Source organism: Myotis lucifugus, unplaced genomic scaffold, assembly GCF_000147115.1.
Source record: "Myotis lucifugus unplaced genomic scaffold, Myoluc2.0 scaffold_82, whole genome shotgun sequence".
Taxonomy (NCBI): domain Eukaryota; kingdom Metazoa; phylum Chordata; class Mammalia; order Chiroptera; family Vespertilionidae; genus Myotis; species Myotis lucifugus.
In genome coordinates this window covers 1,866,562-1,884,955 of record NW_005871130.1, presented here as the reverse complement: position 1 = coordinate 1,884,955, position 18,394 = coordinate 1,866,562, and the positions used below count along the sequence as shown (strand labels likewise).

The 18,394-nt window shown below is 36.6% G+C and overlaps 1 protein-coding gene across 1 annotated transcript in view; it reads left to right on the top strand.

Moving 5' to 3' along the window:
* NETO1 (neuropilin and tolloid like 1) overlaps window positions 1-18,394 on the top strand; it is an 83,271-nt gene that overhangs the window by 53,439 nt on the left and 11,438 nt on the right. The window contains exons 5-7 of the mRNA XM_014457612.2: window positions 1,606-1,647; window positions 1,764-1,891; window positions 9,620-9,848. Coding sequence (XP_014313098.1) covers window positions 1,606-1,647; window positions 1,764-1,891; window positions 9,620-9,848 — 399 coding nt within the window. The remainder of the gene's footprint in view (window positions 1-1,605; window positions 1,648-1,763; window positions 1,892-9,619; window positions 9,849-18,394) is intronic.

The window sequence follows — 18,394 nt, the reverse complement described above, 5'->3', positions numbered from 1 at the left end:
AAATTTTCAATTCCAAGAACTGGCATTTCTCTCAACATTGTCTGGCATGAGTTATAAAAATGACAAATGTTAGCCTTCAACTAGAAAATAGAATACCAGCCACATTTCCACATGATCATAGGAACAGCCGTGCAAGGCTGAAATATACTAATCCAAAAGGAGGTACTGACTAATAATGACTATTAAGCATTATTCAAAATAGTGAAAAGGTTATAATGAATAATAAAAAATCTAAATAACTGAGGTGAGCAAACTGGATGTCAAAATAAGAGAAAATGTGGGTGATCTCTTCAATATCAACAAAACTGCCTTGTGGTGACAACACATCTGAGTAACTGTACACAAAACATGGCTCTTATATACAGTATTAAATATACATCATTTGAAAGAATAACCAAATGTCTATTGAGTTAGATGAAGGGAAAAACCCTGCTAGGGGTGTCCTAATCCTGGGTAACTATGTTACCCTCATGTCTACTTCTTTCATGGAAATTGCATTCAGGTACTTCTTTCTTTTTTTCCAGAAAGGTAAAAGAATAAAGGAATTTGTATCTTGGTGCAAAATGTATGACCACTTTCTAATAATGTCCCATAATAAACTGAGTCTAAATAGCAGGTGATATGACTAAATTGTAGCATGGCTGACCCAGGCCTTCAATTTCAACAGATCAGTGATTGCTATGGTTTAACAGGCACACAAACAACAACCTATGACGAGTACTGTTGGTCTGCAGTTGTGGGTTTAACGCATCCACACAGACACACGGATGTACATACACACACAGTCTTAACATCCAGAACTAACTCCCTCCAGAAAGAGCACTCTCCTTTCATATTTCAATCCTAGACTATTGCTGAGCAGTACCTTGAAAAATACAGTGTGGGGCAAAAGTAGGTTTACAGTTGTTTACATAGAAATAATGCAATCATGAATAAATAACAATACAAGCATAAGCTCTGTATTTCGAATACTCACAACTGTAAACCAACTTTTGCCCCACCCTGTATTTTTAACTTTACAAGATTTTAAATTTATAACAAATATCCTAGTCGTAAAATTAAATTAAATTTCAGAATCATCTTTTAAATTGGACATGATGTGTCTCCAAGATAAATTATAGGCTTTGAAGCCTTCGCCCATAAATAAAAGAAAATCCAATTTGAAGTAACTGAGAGTAGAAGGACTCATATTGTTTTTAAAGCAAAGACCCTCAGGGGTGACTGCAGGTTACTACCAAGCCCAGTGAACAGAGAAGGACTCACTTCTCCAGCTCTCCATTCTGCTCATCATGAGCTCACTGTCAATATATCTGCCTTGATATTATTATTATTATTGAGGAAAACTTTCTCAGCAGCCCTCCCGTGGGCTGACCTTTATATCATGAGGACTGCATGCCTATCTCAAAATCAATTCCCAGGCATAGAAGGGAGACCATCATTTTGGGTTTCTATCATCTACGGACTTTTCTGAGACTCATGAGAAAGTAAGCTTCCCTGGCATTTAATGGTATGTTACACAACATCATGTAATGGTATGTTACTCAACATTTATTATTCTGTAATAAAGGCAGAATAACATTAATTGTCTTTTTCTCAATTTTTAAGATCCTGACTTTAAGGACCTTGGAGTTTTGAAACCATTACCAGGTTGGTAAAATAGATATTTAATAATGTTCAGAGGACTTTGTTTTCTGCTATGAAATATACTTTTGGTTTATTATTCAAGCTCCATTTTTGTGTTTGTTTGGCATTTTGTTATTTAGTGTGTGAGTTTGAAATGGGCGGTCCAGAAGGAATTGTGGAATCTATACAAATTATGAAGGAAGGCAAAGCTTCTGCTAGCGAGGCCGTTGATTGCAAGTGGTACATCCGAGCACCTCCACGATCCAAGGTCAGTCTCAAGGTCAAACCCAGACTGCACAGTTGACTTGGGGAGTGTCTACAGCCTGAACAACCTTCCAGCAAACGAGATGTGCTCAGTGCATTTCAGAGCACCACAATAAGCTATCATTTTATTTGGGTTTTGAAATGCAACTTGTCTTCCCCTGTTCAATGTAACTTTCACATCATAAGAAATATGGAGATGGTGCCAAAGATCATTTTATAATCTGAACAATAGACACTACCATAGCTCCACTCCTCTGAAAAATGGATTGAAATGTTATCCCTAAGCAATGGTTCTAAGTATAATTAAACTTATGCTTTTTAACCTAAAATCACATTGAGGAGAGAAATAATCCAGGGTTTACAAATCCACAGATCTCTGGCAGATAAAATAGACCTGTAAAAAAGGTCCATGGTAAACAGGATCTAGGAGACTGTTAGTGATACCTGGAAATGTGAGGGGCAGGAGAATGACGTGATCAGATCTATATTAGGGGAAACAGTTTCCCCTGTGACGGAGGGGTTAACAGTAAGTACTAATCCCCATCATGGAGACTAGCTTATGATGGTAGACAGATGAAGGGAACTGTACCTATAGATACCACAGAACTTGGTGGCTGGATATTAGGACAAGGGGAAGAAGAGTCATCTTTGAGGGAGTCCGTATTGCAGGATATATTTTTGTCTTTCTTCACTTGGTTTCTCCTGCTCGGACTCTGGGATCTGCATATAATTTGGAAGTGTGGCGCCTTTTTCCCAAACTTTCAGTATGGAGACTTAGAGACCATGGTTCACCTCCCAGCTTTGTCACTGGCAGGTCACTTTGCATCTAAACAAATCTTTGAAAAAATTAATTGCATAGCAAGAAAGGCAGTGGTTCCTCCTTAAAAAAATATAAAAGGCTATTGGTGCCATAAAACTCAACTCACTTCATCTATTTACAAAGGAGCTGGGTTGCTCTTTTACGTTCTTTGACATAATCTGTGGTTTCATGTGCACGTGCTACATTTTTCTTAAACTCTATGAATGAAAGATTTTTTTAAAGTATTTTTTTCCAGCTGGACACATATGAGTGCCACCTTATTGTCACAGCCAGCATCTTTGTCACTGTCACTGTTACAGAGAGGGTTTTAATGGAAGTATAAACACACACCTTTCCCCAGCTGGTAAATAGGCTGTCTTTTGTACAATCTCAGAACAATACCCAATGAACCTGTCTGTTACAGAATTTGACATTCTACTACCCAAATGGGAAGCCACCTGCAGAGCTGGACAAAGATGGCTCAATTGTGACGGACTTTCTCTGTTAAATTAAAGGTTACAGTATAGAAAGTGGCTTTGAATAACTGGATACAAGCGAGAACTGGAGGTGACTGCCTATGTGGGTTTTCTATTTTTATGGAGTTCCTAGCAGCTTATGAGAAAAGACGATCAAAGTAAAAATTAAACTTGAACTGGCTCCGGGTGAATATTTGAATGATAACTGGTGATTAAAACATCTTGCTTATTTGGGTTCTATTAAAATGTATGTGAAGTATATAAATTAAGAATACAATAGATGATATCTGCTTTGTTTGAGAATAGTAACACAGATGGTCACCTTTAATGAGAATGTGATTAATTCAGTTTCTTAGAATTTGGAATACCAGTCAGGGAGAACTTTGGAAATCTATTACTCATTAGCTCATTTGACAGATGAATAAGCTGAGTCAGGGTGATGAAGTTTTATAAGGGTTAACAATGGGATGAAGGAAAATGCCTTTGTAAGCAAGTGTTTGGTATTCATATAGCTTCTAGGGCAAAGATGGTGGAAGGGTATCATGCTGTCTTGTTCTGGGTCTGGTACAGAAACAAATGTTGGGTGAAATCAAATCATGTTAACTACTTGAATGTTAATTTCACGAAATTTGGCTTACTTATTAGTGCCAAGCAAAATGTCTGTCATCCCGTTAAAACTCATGGAAAAAAATAAACTGATATCTATCTAGAGAAATAGATGTGGTAGCAATCTTCCAAATTTTGAAGGCTGTCATCTGACAGGAATCAGAGGATTAGGCTAGTCTGCTGGGGTTTAGTACTGCAATGTATTTGAATGTTTGAAACTGGAGAAATATAGCTTTTGATCAATATAGATATGGTTTTTGCTTTTGTTTGAATAATGGAGCTTCCCAAAGATCAAATGAGATTCTATAGGAGGAATCCAAGTAGAGTTTGGCAGGAATTTTGTATAATAATTTAAAAAATCAAGTAAATTTTGGGCGCAGATAATATTAAACTCCTTTCAAGGCCAAAACTTGATGAGTCTGTAATGGATGACTGCCCAAATATTTGGCTAGTTAGTAACAGTGCTGAAAAGATTTTCATCTCCTATTTCCCAGTACAGTCCACAAAAACACACTATGCGGGAACATGGTCAAATTTGTAAGTCAGGAAAAGAAATTGGTCAAAGGCATATAAAAATGTATAAATGGAGATAATTTAATGACTTTAGGTCTTGGGAGAATAAAACTCTAGCTTTTAGTAATTACCTAACATTTAAAACTTCAAATTAATTTTGAATACATTGTTCCTTATTTCAAAAATATTTTGAATAAAATTAGGATAAAGTAATCAGAAACCTTGACAAATATAATAAGTCAATTTCATAGTGATGTTGTGTTAATCATATAATGAGCTTAATTGCTGTAGGCAGAATCTTAAAGATGACCCCTGAGATTTCCAGCCTAGTCCCTAGGACAGTGAGTGAGATAAAATATCACACACTTGATTATGTTAAATTCCTGGCAAAAGGGATTTTGCTGATGCAATTAAGGTTCCCAATCGGTTCACTCTGAGTTAATTAAAAGAGAGTTTATCCAGGTGAGCCTAATGTAATCACAGGAGCTTTTTAAACATCAGAGTTTTCTCTTGCTGTGGACAAAGGGCAAGTCAGAGAGTGAAGAGCTAAGACTGACTTCTAGGAGCTAAAATGGACCCCTGGTAAATGGTTAAGAAAATGAGCTACGAAGACTTGGGGTTTCTGCCTCATATACTATTATATGCTCTTAACAGAGACCACAGTTCAGCTTCCTAGTATTTCCAACCTACAGAGATGATAAATGGGCATTGTGTCAAGCTGCTCAATTTGCGGTAATTTGTTACAGAGCAAGGAGAAAACTAATTCAATAGACAAAGAGTAGTAACTCTAATGGGATCACAATGATACTAAAGATTGAGTTTGCCCTCATTATCTCAAAAAAGGGAAATGAAAATTTGGTAAACAAAGTGAAAATTTTAACTAGCTAGGTAACTACCAACGAAAATGTCACAGTTCAATTCTGTTTTTCAGTTTTTCAATGATATCTCAGTTTTGCACTGCTGGATTTTGGAGGGCTACTCAGATGGACTTTTAAAATGTTTGATATTTATTTATTGTGATCTGAAAATAATGTTTATAATGTTATATTGAGATTTGTTGTAGGGTGTGTGTTTTACCAACATTCCAGAAAAGAGGTTGACATTCTGGCTTTCTTCTAGATGCTGCTGCCTCCCAAACTCATGGGGTGTCCTGCTGGACATAGCCCAGCATGTCCAGTCACAATCAAACAACAACTGCACAAGTCCTGGCTATATATATATATATATATATATATATATATATATATATATATATATATATACACAATATATATATTTGAATAATGGAGCTTCCCAAAGATCAAATGAGATTCTATAGGAGGAATCCAAATGAGATTCTATAGGAGGAATCCAAATGAGATTCTATAGGAGGAATCCAAGTATATATATATATATAGAGAGAGAGAGAGAGAGAGATTATTTATTTATTTATTTTTTAGAGAGAGATAGAAAGGAAGGAAGGGAGAGGGCGAGGGAGAGGGAGAGAGAGAAGCTTCAATGTGAAAAACATAGATCTGCTCTCTCCTGCATGTGCCCTGACCGGGAATTGAACTGGCAATATTTCAGTGTCAGGGACTGCATACACATGTTTTTGAATGTGGCTTTATTTATCAAAGTGTAAAGTTTTGAAACCATGGACAGTGTTTCTCAGACTGTGTGTATTTAATTTGTATTTATCTTGGAGAAAAGTGTTCTGGCAAGTCTTAAATAACTGCCCCAAACAATGCGTGTTTTCTATACATCACTGTGATGTGAAGGGAGGCACCAGGTTGAACGGTCAGGATTAAATGTTTGTAAATATATTACTTAGCAAATTGTTGGCTAGATTTACCTGCTGTAAGTATACAAAAGGGACCCTGCTCTCCTTATTAATGTGATGGGAAGACAGATATTGCTAGAAATTGCTTACGCGCTCCGAAGCTTCCCAAGTCGTGTTTAATAAATCATTTTGTCAGCTCGAACTTTGTGATTGATTTGAAAGAAGAATGCATCCAAATGATTTACTGAGAGATTATAATTGGACTATTTTACCAGAGTTATAAATGATTCTGTTGGTCATTTTCTCTTTTCTTCAACAGAGAGACTGGGGAGCTTTCTGTCGTTTACTCCCTTGAGTAAAAACATTGTCATATGGCACCCTTTCCCTCGGTGATGCTATGGCACGAGCTTTAACTGCTGGGATATTGTTTAAATTGTAATGCAGGGAGGGCTTTTACTTGAGGCCTGGTAGAGTGAGTGTGGGAAACCTGGGTCACTTTTCTGGCTAATGGCATTTGTAGTAACAACCCTGCACCCAGCAAAGCTACATACCCACTGGCTTGTTTTATTTCTTTTCTTGATTGATAAGGAAAAAGTTAAAAAATAATTAAATACTTCAGAAGTGAAGAATAAAATTGTTCAATTCCTCTGTAAATTAGTATTCTGTCTAACAAGAATGGCCCTTAACTATAGAAGGCACATAGACATAGGTCATTGCAGTTTGCAAATCAATCACCTTCTAGGGAAAATACAGCTTCTCTCTAGAAGTGTCACATGAGAAACGTGGGCGGGATATACACACTGCCTTTCTAACAGTAGCAATATTCTTCTTTCAAATCACTGTATCTCTGGAGAAAACTGAAGACAGCCATTGACTTCAGAGGGACACATTTATTTTCAATGAACCTCACTTATATCTCAGTGGTCAATTTAGGAAAAGGGAGATGGTTTTGCTTATTTACTAATTTTGTTGTAACTTGTTTAAGATTTTAACTTTCTTTATAGAATATAAGCCTGTGAGAATTTTAAAAATAAGTATGTGAGGCTGTGTAGTGTGATACTAAGGGGCATGTTGTAAGGACAAGCTGAATTCATTACCACTCGTAGGGGCCTGTGTCACTTTGAGAACGTTACTTAGGTTTTCTAAACCTTATTTGTTTCATTTTAAGATAGTTATGACAAGTGTTCCTTATAATTCTGCAGCACACTGTGTCTTTTGGTTTTATGTTATAGTTTAGAGTTTTATAAATATGTTATTTTGAGAATTATTATATTAAAATATTGAAAACGTCCTTTGTTCTATATCATTATCATTATGTGTAGCACTTAAAACACTGGCATTTAAATAATATGTGATGGATGTAGAACAAATGAAGTCATAAAGAAAACAGAATTTCCAATCAGCCATTGAACTAGATCTTGAAAATTCAGAAAGAAGTTGGTAGACAGAGAATGGAAAATGCTTACTTCTTGTAGAAGTTATGTTATGTACATAAAAATAACTATGTGATGTTCAAAGATAAGAAGGAAAATTTGCCAGTTTATGGATTTTAATTTTTTTCATTATAACCATTTGGAAGCCAGGGAAAGATTTTAGTATGAGTATTAGATTTGCTTTTTTTAGAAACATAACTTTTACTGGGGCAGGCATTGGAGGTGAACTGGAAAAACACCCAGGTTGGGAAACTTGAAATATCACAGAAGTATCAGTGGAGGTTAAAAAACACTTTTCTGAGGGTTAAGTTAATAAGCATTAGTGCCCCAATTCAATGAGAATGTCGAGGACAGAAGAGAAATTTATTTTATATGAAATAATAAAAAATTTTTTAAATATGTTTTTACTGATTTCAGAGAGGAAGGGAGAGGGAAAGAGAGATAGAAACATCAATGATCAAAGAAAATCATCTATCAGCTGCCTCCTGAACACCCTCTACTGGCAATTGAGCCTGCAACATAGGCACGTGCCCTGACCAGGAATCGAATGATGACCTCCTGGTTCATCAGTCGATGCTCAACCACTGAGCTACACCAGCTGGGCTAATAAAATTTATTAATGTGGGGGCGGGGGGAGGAGATCTGGAAAAAATTGTCTTATAAGTTTCATAGATTGTGAAAAAATAAGAAAAAAAAGAATATTGAGTGATGAAAGTTGAATTTTTAATTGAATGCATGTCTTTAGTTTATAAGTGATACATTAATAAGAGGGCATTTAAGAGGAAATAGCCTATAGGCATTCATGTTTAAAAAAAATGTAAAACACTTCAGAAACATCTGTATGGAAGATGCCTTTTTGATTCCAGGACCCGCCCAGAGAGCCTTCTTAGGGTGCCTGAGTTTTCACTTCTCACAGTTTGACTTTCATCTTCCTGCCGTGATTTACTGGACACACATTTTCATCCCTGGCCCTCACCCTCGTGTTCCCCATCCCAGCCTCAATGCCTTGAGTAGTGTCCCAGACAAAGTAAGAGGCCAGGGGGTAGATATTGCTGAATTAGTGGATAAATGGACAAATGACTTATTTTTTAAATCTATCATTGGTTGAATTAATTGCTTGTAGTTTTTAATGCACATTGGAACAGAGTCAAATCTTAACTGTTGATCATAAAAGTATGTGTGAAGCAGTGTGATTGTGTGGGAGGATTATAGACCAAGGAGTTAGCAGCGGTTCTCAACCTGTGGGTCACGACCCCTTTGGCGGTTGAACGACCCTTTCACAGGGGTCGCCTAAGACCATCCTGCATATCAGGTATTTACATTACGATTCATAACAGTAGCAACATTACAGTTATGAAGTAGCAACGAAAATAATTTTATGGTTGGGTCACAACATGAAGAACTGTATTTAAAGGGCCAGAAGGTTGAGAATCACTGAGTTAGAAGGACCTCATGTCTAATTTCCAATTTATATCATCTGGGTTTTTTTCATTTGAATGTGTCAATAAAACTTTATAGAGTTGTTGGGAGTCTTTAAAAATAACCTATAAAGTAGATTGCACAATAGCTTATACTCATTAAATGTTAATTTAATTTGTATTTATGTGGCCTTGGCTAAATAACTGTTCTCTATATTATGTTGAAAATAATCGTAGGTTAGCTATATATATATATATAATCTAGCTCAAAAGTGAAGCAATATAGTTATGTGAAATAATTTCAACATAGTGAAGTCAGAGACTACCTTTTGATAACCTTCTCTTTTCCTTTGGTATTAATACAAATTATCTATATCCATAGATTTTTGCAAGTAAGTGGGAGCCACGGAACTTTAACAGGAATGCATCAGGAATATATATATATAATATTTGTGCTGTTATAAGGAGAAATAGGACCATTTGGGATAAAAATCCTCAGCCTTGGAAAATGGGACATTTACATAAAGAAAGGATAATAACATTTGAAAAAATATGAAACACAATTTGAACTTGTACATCCTTCGTTCTTGCTATCCACAGGGAAAAATAATACCATTGATTGCAATCAAGACTGTCTTGTGAGTCTGAGAAAGAGAAAGGGAGTTCTGGTACTGTACTTCTTTCATATTTTGATTCGGGGAAATTATTGTGACCTTTTTGTGTTACAGATCTACTTGCGATTCTTGGACTATGAGATGCAGAACTCAAATGAATGCAAGAGGAATTTTGTGGCCGTGTATGACGGCAGCAGTTCTGTGGAGGACCTGAAAGCCAAGTTCTGCAGCACTGTGGCCAATGACGTCATGCTGCGCACAGGCCTGGGGGTGATCCGCATGTGGGCGGACGAGGGCAGTCGGAACAGCCGATTTCAGATGCTCTTTACATCCTTTCAAGAACGTAAGCTTCTGAGCTGGCTGTCCTTCCCATGTGTGCAGTGATGCAAGTCTCATAGCTGTTAGTGGTGCTTTCTCGGTGCAGTCTGAGCTCAGCAGAGTGTGGTTGGGTAAATTATAGAATCACGGAAAGTCTCTTTCCTTCTTTGGAATCCAGTGACAGGAGAGAGTTTTACCCATGACATTCTGTCTACTTATGTATCAAAACATCCCCAGTGGGAGATGTGCAGGAGGCAGCTGATCGATGTTTCTCTCTCATCGATGTTTCTAACTCTCTATCTCTCTCCCTTCCTCTCTGTAAAAAATCAATAAAATATATTTTTAAAAAAACATACGTAGAAATATTTGGTAGGTTCTCTTCAGTAAGCTTCTCTTGCAGTCCCATTTATTTCAAATAGGTCTGCACCTACAGAGTTTCTATTAAAGTAGGCAAAGAGAGAGAAATGCTTGGGAAGAGAGTAAATATAAAAAGTTTCAAAAAATATATAAAATGGCACAATGTGTGATACCCAGACTGAGGTGCAAAGCATAGCAATTTCAGAAAATTGTGTTCTAACGAATAATGAGTCATACTAATAGATATATATTTGGGATATTCTTTAGAAACCTTGAATAATTCATGTTTAATAAATGAATTCAAATAGAAAATAATCCTGAGAAATTGGCTACCTTTAACAAATTGGCACCTTGTAATTTGAAGCTATACATTTTCAAATATATCTGAAATGTCAAGGATTTCTCAATGATAGGCACAGTAGCCAATCTTTTTCAATTCATAAATGCTAAATCTATCAGACAGTTCTTTCGTATAGTGAATAAATAGTTCAGGTCTTAAATTCCTCTCTAATTATCCAATTAGAGAATTCTAGGACCCCAGAAGTATTGAATGTCACTCAGTCTTTCTAAATCTTGATACCATCATAGAGTGTGTTAAATAATTTACCCAGCATTATTGCAGATTTAAAAAGCAGGTTGCTATCTATGTCTTCATTTCAGTAGTTGATCAAAATGTTAGAAATAGTCCATCTTTATTTCAGCAAGGTATTTGGGGGGAAAAAAAGAATACCCAAAATTCTTGTCATTTTTTTTGAGGAAATTCAGGCAATATTGGTCCCTTCCAACTCAGATTGATGAAGATCTATGAGTATTTAAATTTTTTCTTATGTAAGAAATGGTGAATGATATCATACTGTGCATATATTATTAGAAATATTCCTACTTGAGTAAAAGGTAAAAGTTCCCATGCATACATAATTAAATTATTTCCAGAAGTCATTCAAGTGGGTGGACTTTTCAATGACTAATCCAGAAGACACAGAGTCCTCTTTCTCCATAGGAAGAAAGCACTCTACATTCTATGTTCCTACACAGTAACAGATGATTACTCTCATTTGAATGATGAGTATTACAATGGCATTCTTTGTGATTATCTCATAAATTTACAATAATCTTCAATTGAAACTAATTTAGTCATTGCCTTTGTAGTTTTGCTTTAATATCTATCTAATGGAGATGGGCACATTTAGAGGTACTGCAAAAGAGATCATAACATTTTTAAGTATTAAGTGTGACTTGTATTTTTTAAGAAAGATAACTTATTTAACATTTAAATATATTCTGAAATGAACTGTAAAATTGATTAAACATTGTAACCACACAACCTTTGTTTAATCATCAGAAATATCAAAAGATCACAGTGTCAGTAACTAAGAGGTCATTTTGAGAGGTTAATGGTATGCCTAACAGAAGGCCTCCTGGAGCATTAAAGGTAATGACCTTCAGCGATCTCAGTAGGAGCCAAGGAGAGAAAAGGGATGATCACAAACAGATTTATGGGTGTGACTTTAGTGTAAGAGAGCAAAACCTAGTGAATTTTAAGCAAGGTCCACAAGGTTCTTGAGAAAATTATTTCAGCATAAACACTGTCAACTTGGACTGAAAGGGACAGCAAGTACAAAATACAGAAAGGCTGTCAAAAAACCAAATCCTAATGGTATGAAGCAAGTGATAAAACTACTCAGCTGCAAACGTATGTTGCCTTTCATGAGAAAGAAAGGGTGACTCAGACAACAGAAGCAAGAGCTTAGAAAGAAAAGTCCACAGCTACAGAGGATTAAGTCCTAGAACCTGAAACATAATCAAGAAAAATCAAACATTTCCCCTGCTGGATTTTAAAATTGTTATGGACCAGTGGCTTCTGTTCACTTTCTATTCTCTTTTTGGTGAGCCAGAATCTTCATACATGCTATCTTATGGCTGTCCCACCATTGTGTGTTGGGAGTGTTGGGGCAGGTAGCTTGTCTCTTTGGTTTCATGAGTACATACATAGAGGGGAACTATACCTTTGGGACTGAAGGTCAGGCTTCTTCAAGGTCTGTTCTTAGGAGCCTCATTTGTACCATTTTAGATGACTGAGATGGTGAAAGTTTTGACTTGGAGCTGGTGAAATTAAGATGATATTTTGGACTTTGAGTTGATGTTGTAATGGAGTGATAATCTTGTGAGCCTTGGGAAAGAGTGAATGTATTTTGTACCTGAGAGGGAAGTGACGCATTGGGGCCAGCGGGTGGCCTATGATAAGCAGAATTTTGTGATGACACCAATATTTTCACTATGGGTATACAAGCCATATATATATATATATATATATATATATATATATATATATATATATCCCTCCCCTTGAGTGCAAGAAAAATCCGTGAATATCATGGGGTGTTACTCCATGAGCATGTTACATTATGTGGCCAAAAGGTTATTACATAAGTAGGTAAGACCCTTAATCACTTGTCTTTGAATTAATTATAAAGAAAACTTTCCTGATTGGTCTAATTATATACAAAATATATTAGTAAGAATTTGTATGCCTCTTTAAAAGGTCTAAATGTCAGAAAGGAAGAAGTCAGAACTCTAAGCTGTAGCAAATACTCCTAGCCTTAAGGGATCACACTGCCGTGTTATAGATAGAACCATTTGGCAGAGAATGGTGGGGGACCTCCAGGAGCTGAGAATGTCCCCTAGTTGGCAGCCAGTAAGAAAGCAGGAACCTCAGTCCTACAACCCCAAGGACTGAATTCTTTCAATAACCTGAATGAGGTTGGAAGATAAGAACCCAATCCACTCTCATGCTCCAGATAAGAACCCAATCCACAATTCTTTACCTCTAATGCATCCTTAATTTTAACATTCTGAGACCCTAAGGAGAGAACTCACTCAAACCAGACTTCTGTCCTACGTAACTGAGATAATAAATGGGTGTTGTTTTAAGCCAGTAAGTTTGTAATAATTTGTTAATCAGTAGTAGAAGACTAAAACATTCATTTAATGTGATGGATAATCTAAATGTCAATCTATCTATGTTACTTAGTATATTACTTAAATATATTAAATACTATATTATTATTTTTAATGTATTTTTATTCCTAAATTTGATAGTTTAGGAGGTATAGAAAGATATAACTGTAGGCAGTATAAGAAAAATATTCACCCCAACATCAGCTTAACCCTAAAGTTGGGTATCTACTATAGTTTTATTAACCTAATAATCAGTATGTTTTCATTTTTGTACTATTCATATTCCTCAATCCATTCATTTGTTCCTTCAGTAAGCACACAAGCACCCAGGCACTGATGGCAACCAAATGGATGAGATGTTTGTTCCCTTTAAGGTGCTAGCACACTTATTCAAATTAAATTCAAGGGTGTGACTTACTTCAGAAAATGTTCAATTATATCTGGTACTCTGCTCCACACTCCCACCACACACTTCCTCATTTACTTTAGTAAGTTATCTACTCTAAAGCATATTTTAAAAAGCCTAATTCTCTCTTTGTAGAGATTTTTCTCCATCATTTTTTTAGTTGGATCTCTACTCTTCTGAGAGGTAATAGATTATTATTTCACAGCTCAGTGTTATTATCTTTTCTTGTCTTGACCATTGTTAAACCTGCCATCTGCCTCTTATGCACATAATTTGCATTCTACACTGGATAGAGCAAATTCCTAATTTTTGGTACACAAATAAAATTGTCATATCACCTCAATTAACTAATTTGATGGATCCTAAATGGAAAAAGTATAGAAATTATAATTCAATAATTAATGTAAAAGTACACAGAGTTCAGTAACACTGTGAATATACACCAAAAATATTAATTATATTCAACTTGCAACCATAATATTTAATTTCCCACTAGAAAAAGCAAGACCAAATATGCTTACATATTTGGGGTGAATTCTATGATCAAAAGTCATTATACTCACTATGAACTTCACCAAGGAAAGAAAATACTACCCAGTAGAGGAAGCAGTGTTACCAATTATAACATAGACTAAAATGTAAATTGATGTTTTATTGATATAGATCTCCAGCCTCACCATTATGAGTTTATGTATTTTAAAAGTACTAAGACCACTGTATTAATACAAAAATATTTACTTATATATGTCATACAGCCATATAAGTAACAGATGGCATAGATTTCAGTATCAACAATATACAAAATATGCTGAAAAAATTGTGGAATGTGCCATATTTTGGTACATCTTTCTAAAATAGATATAAAACAGTGTGGATAAAGGAAAATATCACTATACACAAACCTACAAAATTTAAAATATGCATTTATATATAAACATAGGTCAAATAAAAAGGGAAACACTGAACTGGAGACCAAATGGCGGCATACAGGAGAGACAGTGAGTAAATATTGTTATGATTTAAAGAATAAAGTTTATATAAGACAATAGGAAAAAGTTCTATAGGTATACCAATAGAAAATGGGGCAAATGAAGTGAAAAAAAATATATAGAGAAGCATAAATGGCTCTTGGTAAAGGAAACAAACAACTTTGCATATTGGTAAACAAGGATATGTAAATCAAACAGGAATGAGACATCATTTTCTTCCATCAAAATGTTTCAAAAATAGCAATAATGAAATACCTGCTTTTGAAGATGATGTGATGAAATAAATATGTAGGCTAGTAGGAAAGTAAAAGTTTTCAAAAGAGCAATTTAGCCCTATATATCAAAATTCTAAACTAGGTACAAAATTATAGATCTAGATATAGATGTAGACATAGACGTAGACATAGACATAGATATAGACATAGATATAGATGGCCCCATCTGTTGATCTAAAAAATAACCTAAGAATATACATTAGTGGTGAGTGTTTAAAATCATTTAAAAAGTGGAAATTGTTTGAATGGCTTGGTTAAGTCGTTCTTGAAACATGTATATACAAATTAACTATTAAGATAATGGGGTAGATTGATACTTTATGACCTTGAACTGTTTTTTTTTTCATTGAATTCCTTAGAAAACTGTGCAGAATTGTCATTGAACTTTTGAGATCAACATTGTCTTAAGTAGAGCAGGGATCTGCCAGGGATCCTGTGGACATGAATGAGGGCAGCTCATTCCTTGTAATTTTGGGTGGGATTTTAGGATATAATATACATTGATCTCTTTGATTTTTGGCTTTATAGCCACTGTTCTTTATGTCTGTTTCTGAAAATAGGCAGTATGCATTTGTCGTATGGAGATGGGGATAATTATTCTAAATAGTCAGCCTTTGAACTTGCAGAATCACAACCCTGAGAGTGGTCCATTTATGCTTGGCTCTAGTAGTTATTTCTTATAAGCCCTCCTTTTGGGAGTTGGCACATTCAATGATGAAGTGAAATATAGCACCGTTACCAGAACCGTGTGTCTAAACTAAAGGCTGTTTTAGATACGTGTTCATCAGTCATGGAAACAAAGCCTGGGCCACATGTCCAAGTTCCAATAATAATCAAAGTCTAGACCCCAAAGAGATATAGCATCCTCCTTATTGAGAGTCAAGTCACGTCTCATTGCATACAATGAATAAATTGTGTAGCTGACCCAAGGTAGACATAATCATAGTATAAAGTGTGTAATAATTCCTTGCACTCCAAGTAGTAATGGTTAAATCATGATGTGGTTCATGCCCTCTGTCAGGAAGGGAATGTTCTCTGTCCATGGAACATAATTTTCACATGAAGGTGTTTCTCTTTTCTTAATATGGTATTTTTTTGCCACAGTAAGAATATGCAATTTTAGCAGAAATATTTGGAGAGATCTAATGTGATTGCTATTAATTTGAAATTTGTGAATAGAATTTATTCTATTAAAAAGGGGATTGAAATATATCTTCCTCAATAATACTGGATATTTTGACCGATAACCAAGTCACATCGGAACATAGAGTTTTAGAGGCAGGTATTGATTTTTTTTAAAAAAAATATGAAGATGATAAAGGAGATGAAGTGATGATGCACAAATCTATTTCTGGCCTCAAATCTGGTCATCATTTCTCAAGTAAAATGTCATTTCTTTTGATTGAATAGCCCGGGGGCCATTTTAACTTTAAAGTAGATGGCAGGGAAATTTTTTCCATTTATTTTGGGAAGAACAAGGAAAAACTTTTATTTTGAGGTTCTTTCTGATGGCCAAATATGTATTCTCTGCATTTGCTTTTTTCTATAATTAGAATACTACTATTGAAAATGATACCTAGCAGTAAGCTATGCAAACTTATAATAATGTTAAGCTTTGTTCTCATCTCTGAAGCAACAAAAGTGATGGGCTCTAGAGAACCTCGAGTATCAGAAAGTTTTAATAAATCAAAGTCTCCAAAGCTGATCAGAGTTGAGTTCAAGAAATGAAGCAAGGGCACGTGCCTGTTCTGGGCTGCCTTTCCATGCAGTGTTGTGACCATTTCATTCCAATTTAAGATGGGGAAGTAAGGAATAAAAAGAGCATCTGCAGAAGATCACATATGTGTGTGTGTGTGTGTGTGTGTGTGCATGTGTGAGTGTGTGAGACTGTGTGCATGTGTGAGCCTGTGTGTGTTTACACATGCACACAGGTATGTGAGTGTGCATGATTGTGTGTGTGTGTGGGGGGGCTGTACACACACAGGCCAGGATAGAGGGGGGTTGTGAACATTTGACAAACCTCAAATTAAAGAAGTTGAAAGAAGGTTTTGAGGAAAGCAAGAAACAAGGAGAATATGTATGGATAGGAGATTTGGGACAGTGGCTGGGGTACTTTAGGGAAGCACCTGGCCTTAAGTCCTAAGGTTTTTTTTTTAAATAATGTCATGATTTTTAAAGAAAAAATAGGATCAAGCATCACTTCTCTTTCCAGATTTTCCTGATGAAATCTGATGTTCTTTGGCTTTGAACTAATCTACCAATGAAGTTTTATTAACCACAAGTGTGATCTGGGAAAGAGCCTGATATGCACCGTGCCGGATATGCTCAGCTTCCTGCTAAAAAAGTGGTTATTTATACATATGGGATACTTATACATATGGGCTATTTATACATATGGGTTTCTTATACATATGGGTTATTTATATATATGCATTATTTATACATATGGATTAGTTAAACATAGGTGGGTTTTTTTTTTGTTTTTTGTTTTTTAAGAGAACAGAAATTTATTGCATCACAGTCCTATATCAAGGTATTAGAAGGGCCACCACCCTCTGAGACTTTGGGTAGAATTCTTTCTTCCTTGCATCTTCCTTCTCCTCTCTTGTGAATCTATTGTAGGTTTTTTGCTGTGTGGCTACTGGAGCTTATATAAAATTTCATCTAGATATAAAGTCCATTTTACACTGACTAGAACTTTGATTTTATACAATAACTTCCCTTTAATCCCTCCCCTTTATGTTGTTTTTTTTGGAAATACACAGACATTTTTAATGGAAGCAAAAATGGGCCAATGGCGTCACAGCTAACAGGGGATGGAGCTCAGGCAAGGCAGGGCGGGTGCTGTGCCCGGTTCATGGAAGCCACAGCAGCCAGGAGGAGGCAAGCAAGGGTGGGGGCGGGGCGGGGGGGGGACCTGCCCTTGGGGGCCTGGAAGGAGCCCAGGCTGCCAGCTTCATCCCTGGGGAGGAGCGGAGGCTCTGCCCCAGGTGGTTCAATGAAAATCTTAAGGGTGGGCACCTGGCGGTCCCAGAGACTCCTCAGCTTAATTACTTAATCACACCCAGCTAGTAATCAATCAACCCACCAGTATATAACCATAGCCAGCCCAGTGAGCCTGCGAGCTGGAGGTGGGCCGGGTGGGAGCTGGAGGTGGGCCGGGTGGGTCATAGTGACCAGTCATTCCCAGTCACTCTGCTGTTAGGGTCAATTTGCATATTACCCTTTTATTATATAGGATAGAGGCCTGGTGCAAGGGTAGGGGCCAGCTGGTTTGCCCTGAAGGGTGTCCAGGATCAGGGTAGGGGTCCTGCTGGGGTGCCTGGTCAGCCTGGGTGAGGGGCTGAGGGCCGTTTTCAGGCTGGCCACATCCCCTTCAGGGAGGGGGGTCATGCTGGGGTGCCTGGCCAGTCTGGGTGAGTGGCTGATGGCTGTTTGTAGGCTGGCCACACCCCCTTCAGGGTGGGGGAGGGTCCTGCTGGGGTGCCTGGCCAGTCTGGGTGAGGGGCTGATGGCTGTTTGCAGGCTGGTGACAGCCCCCAGCCACCCAAGCTCCCAATGGAGGCTGGCTGGATGCAGGTATCTG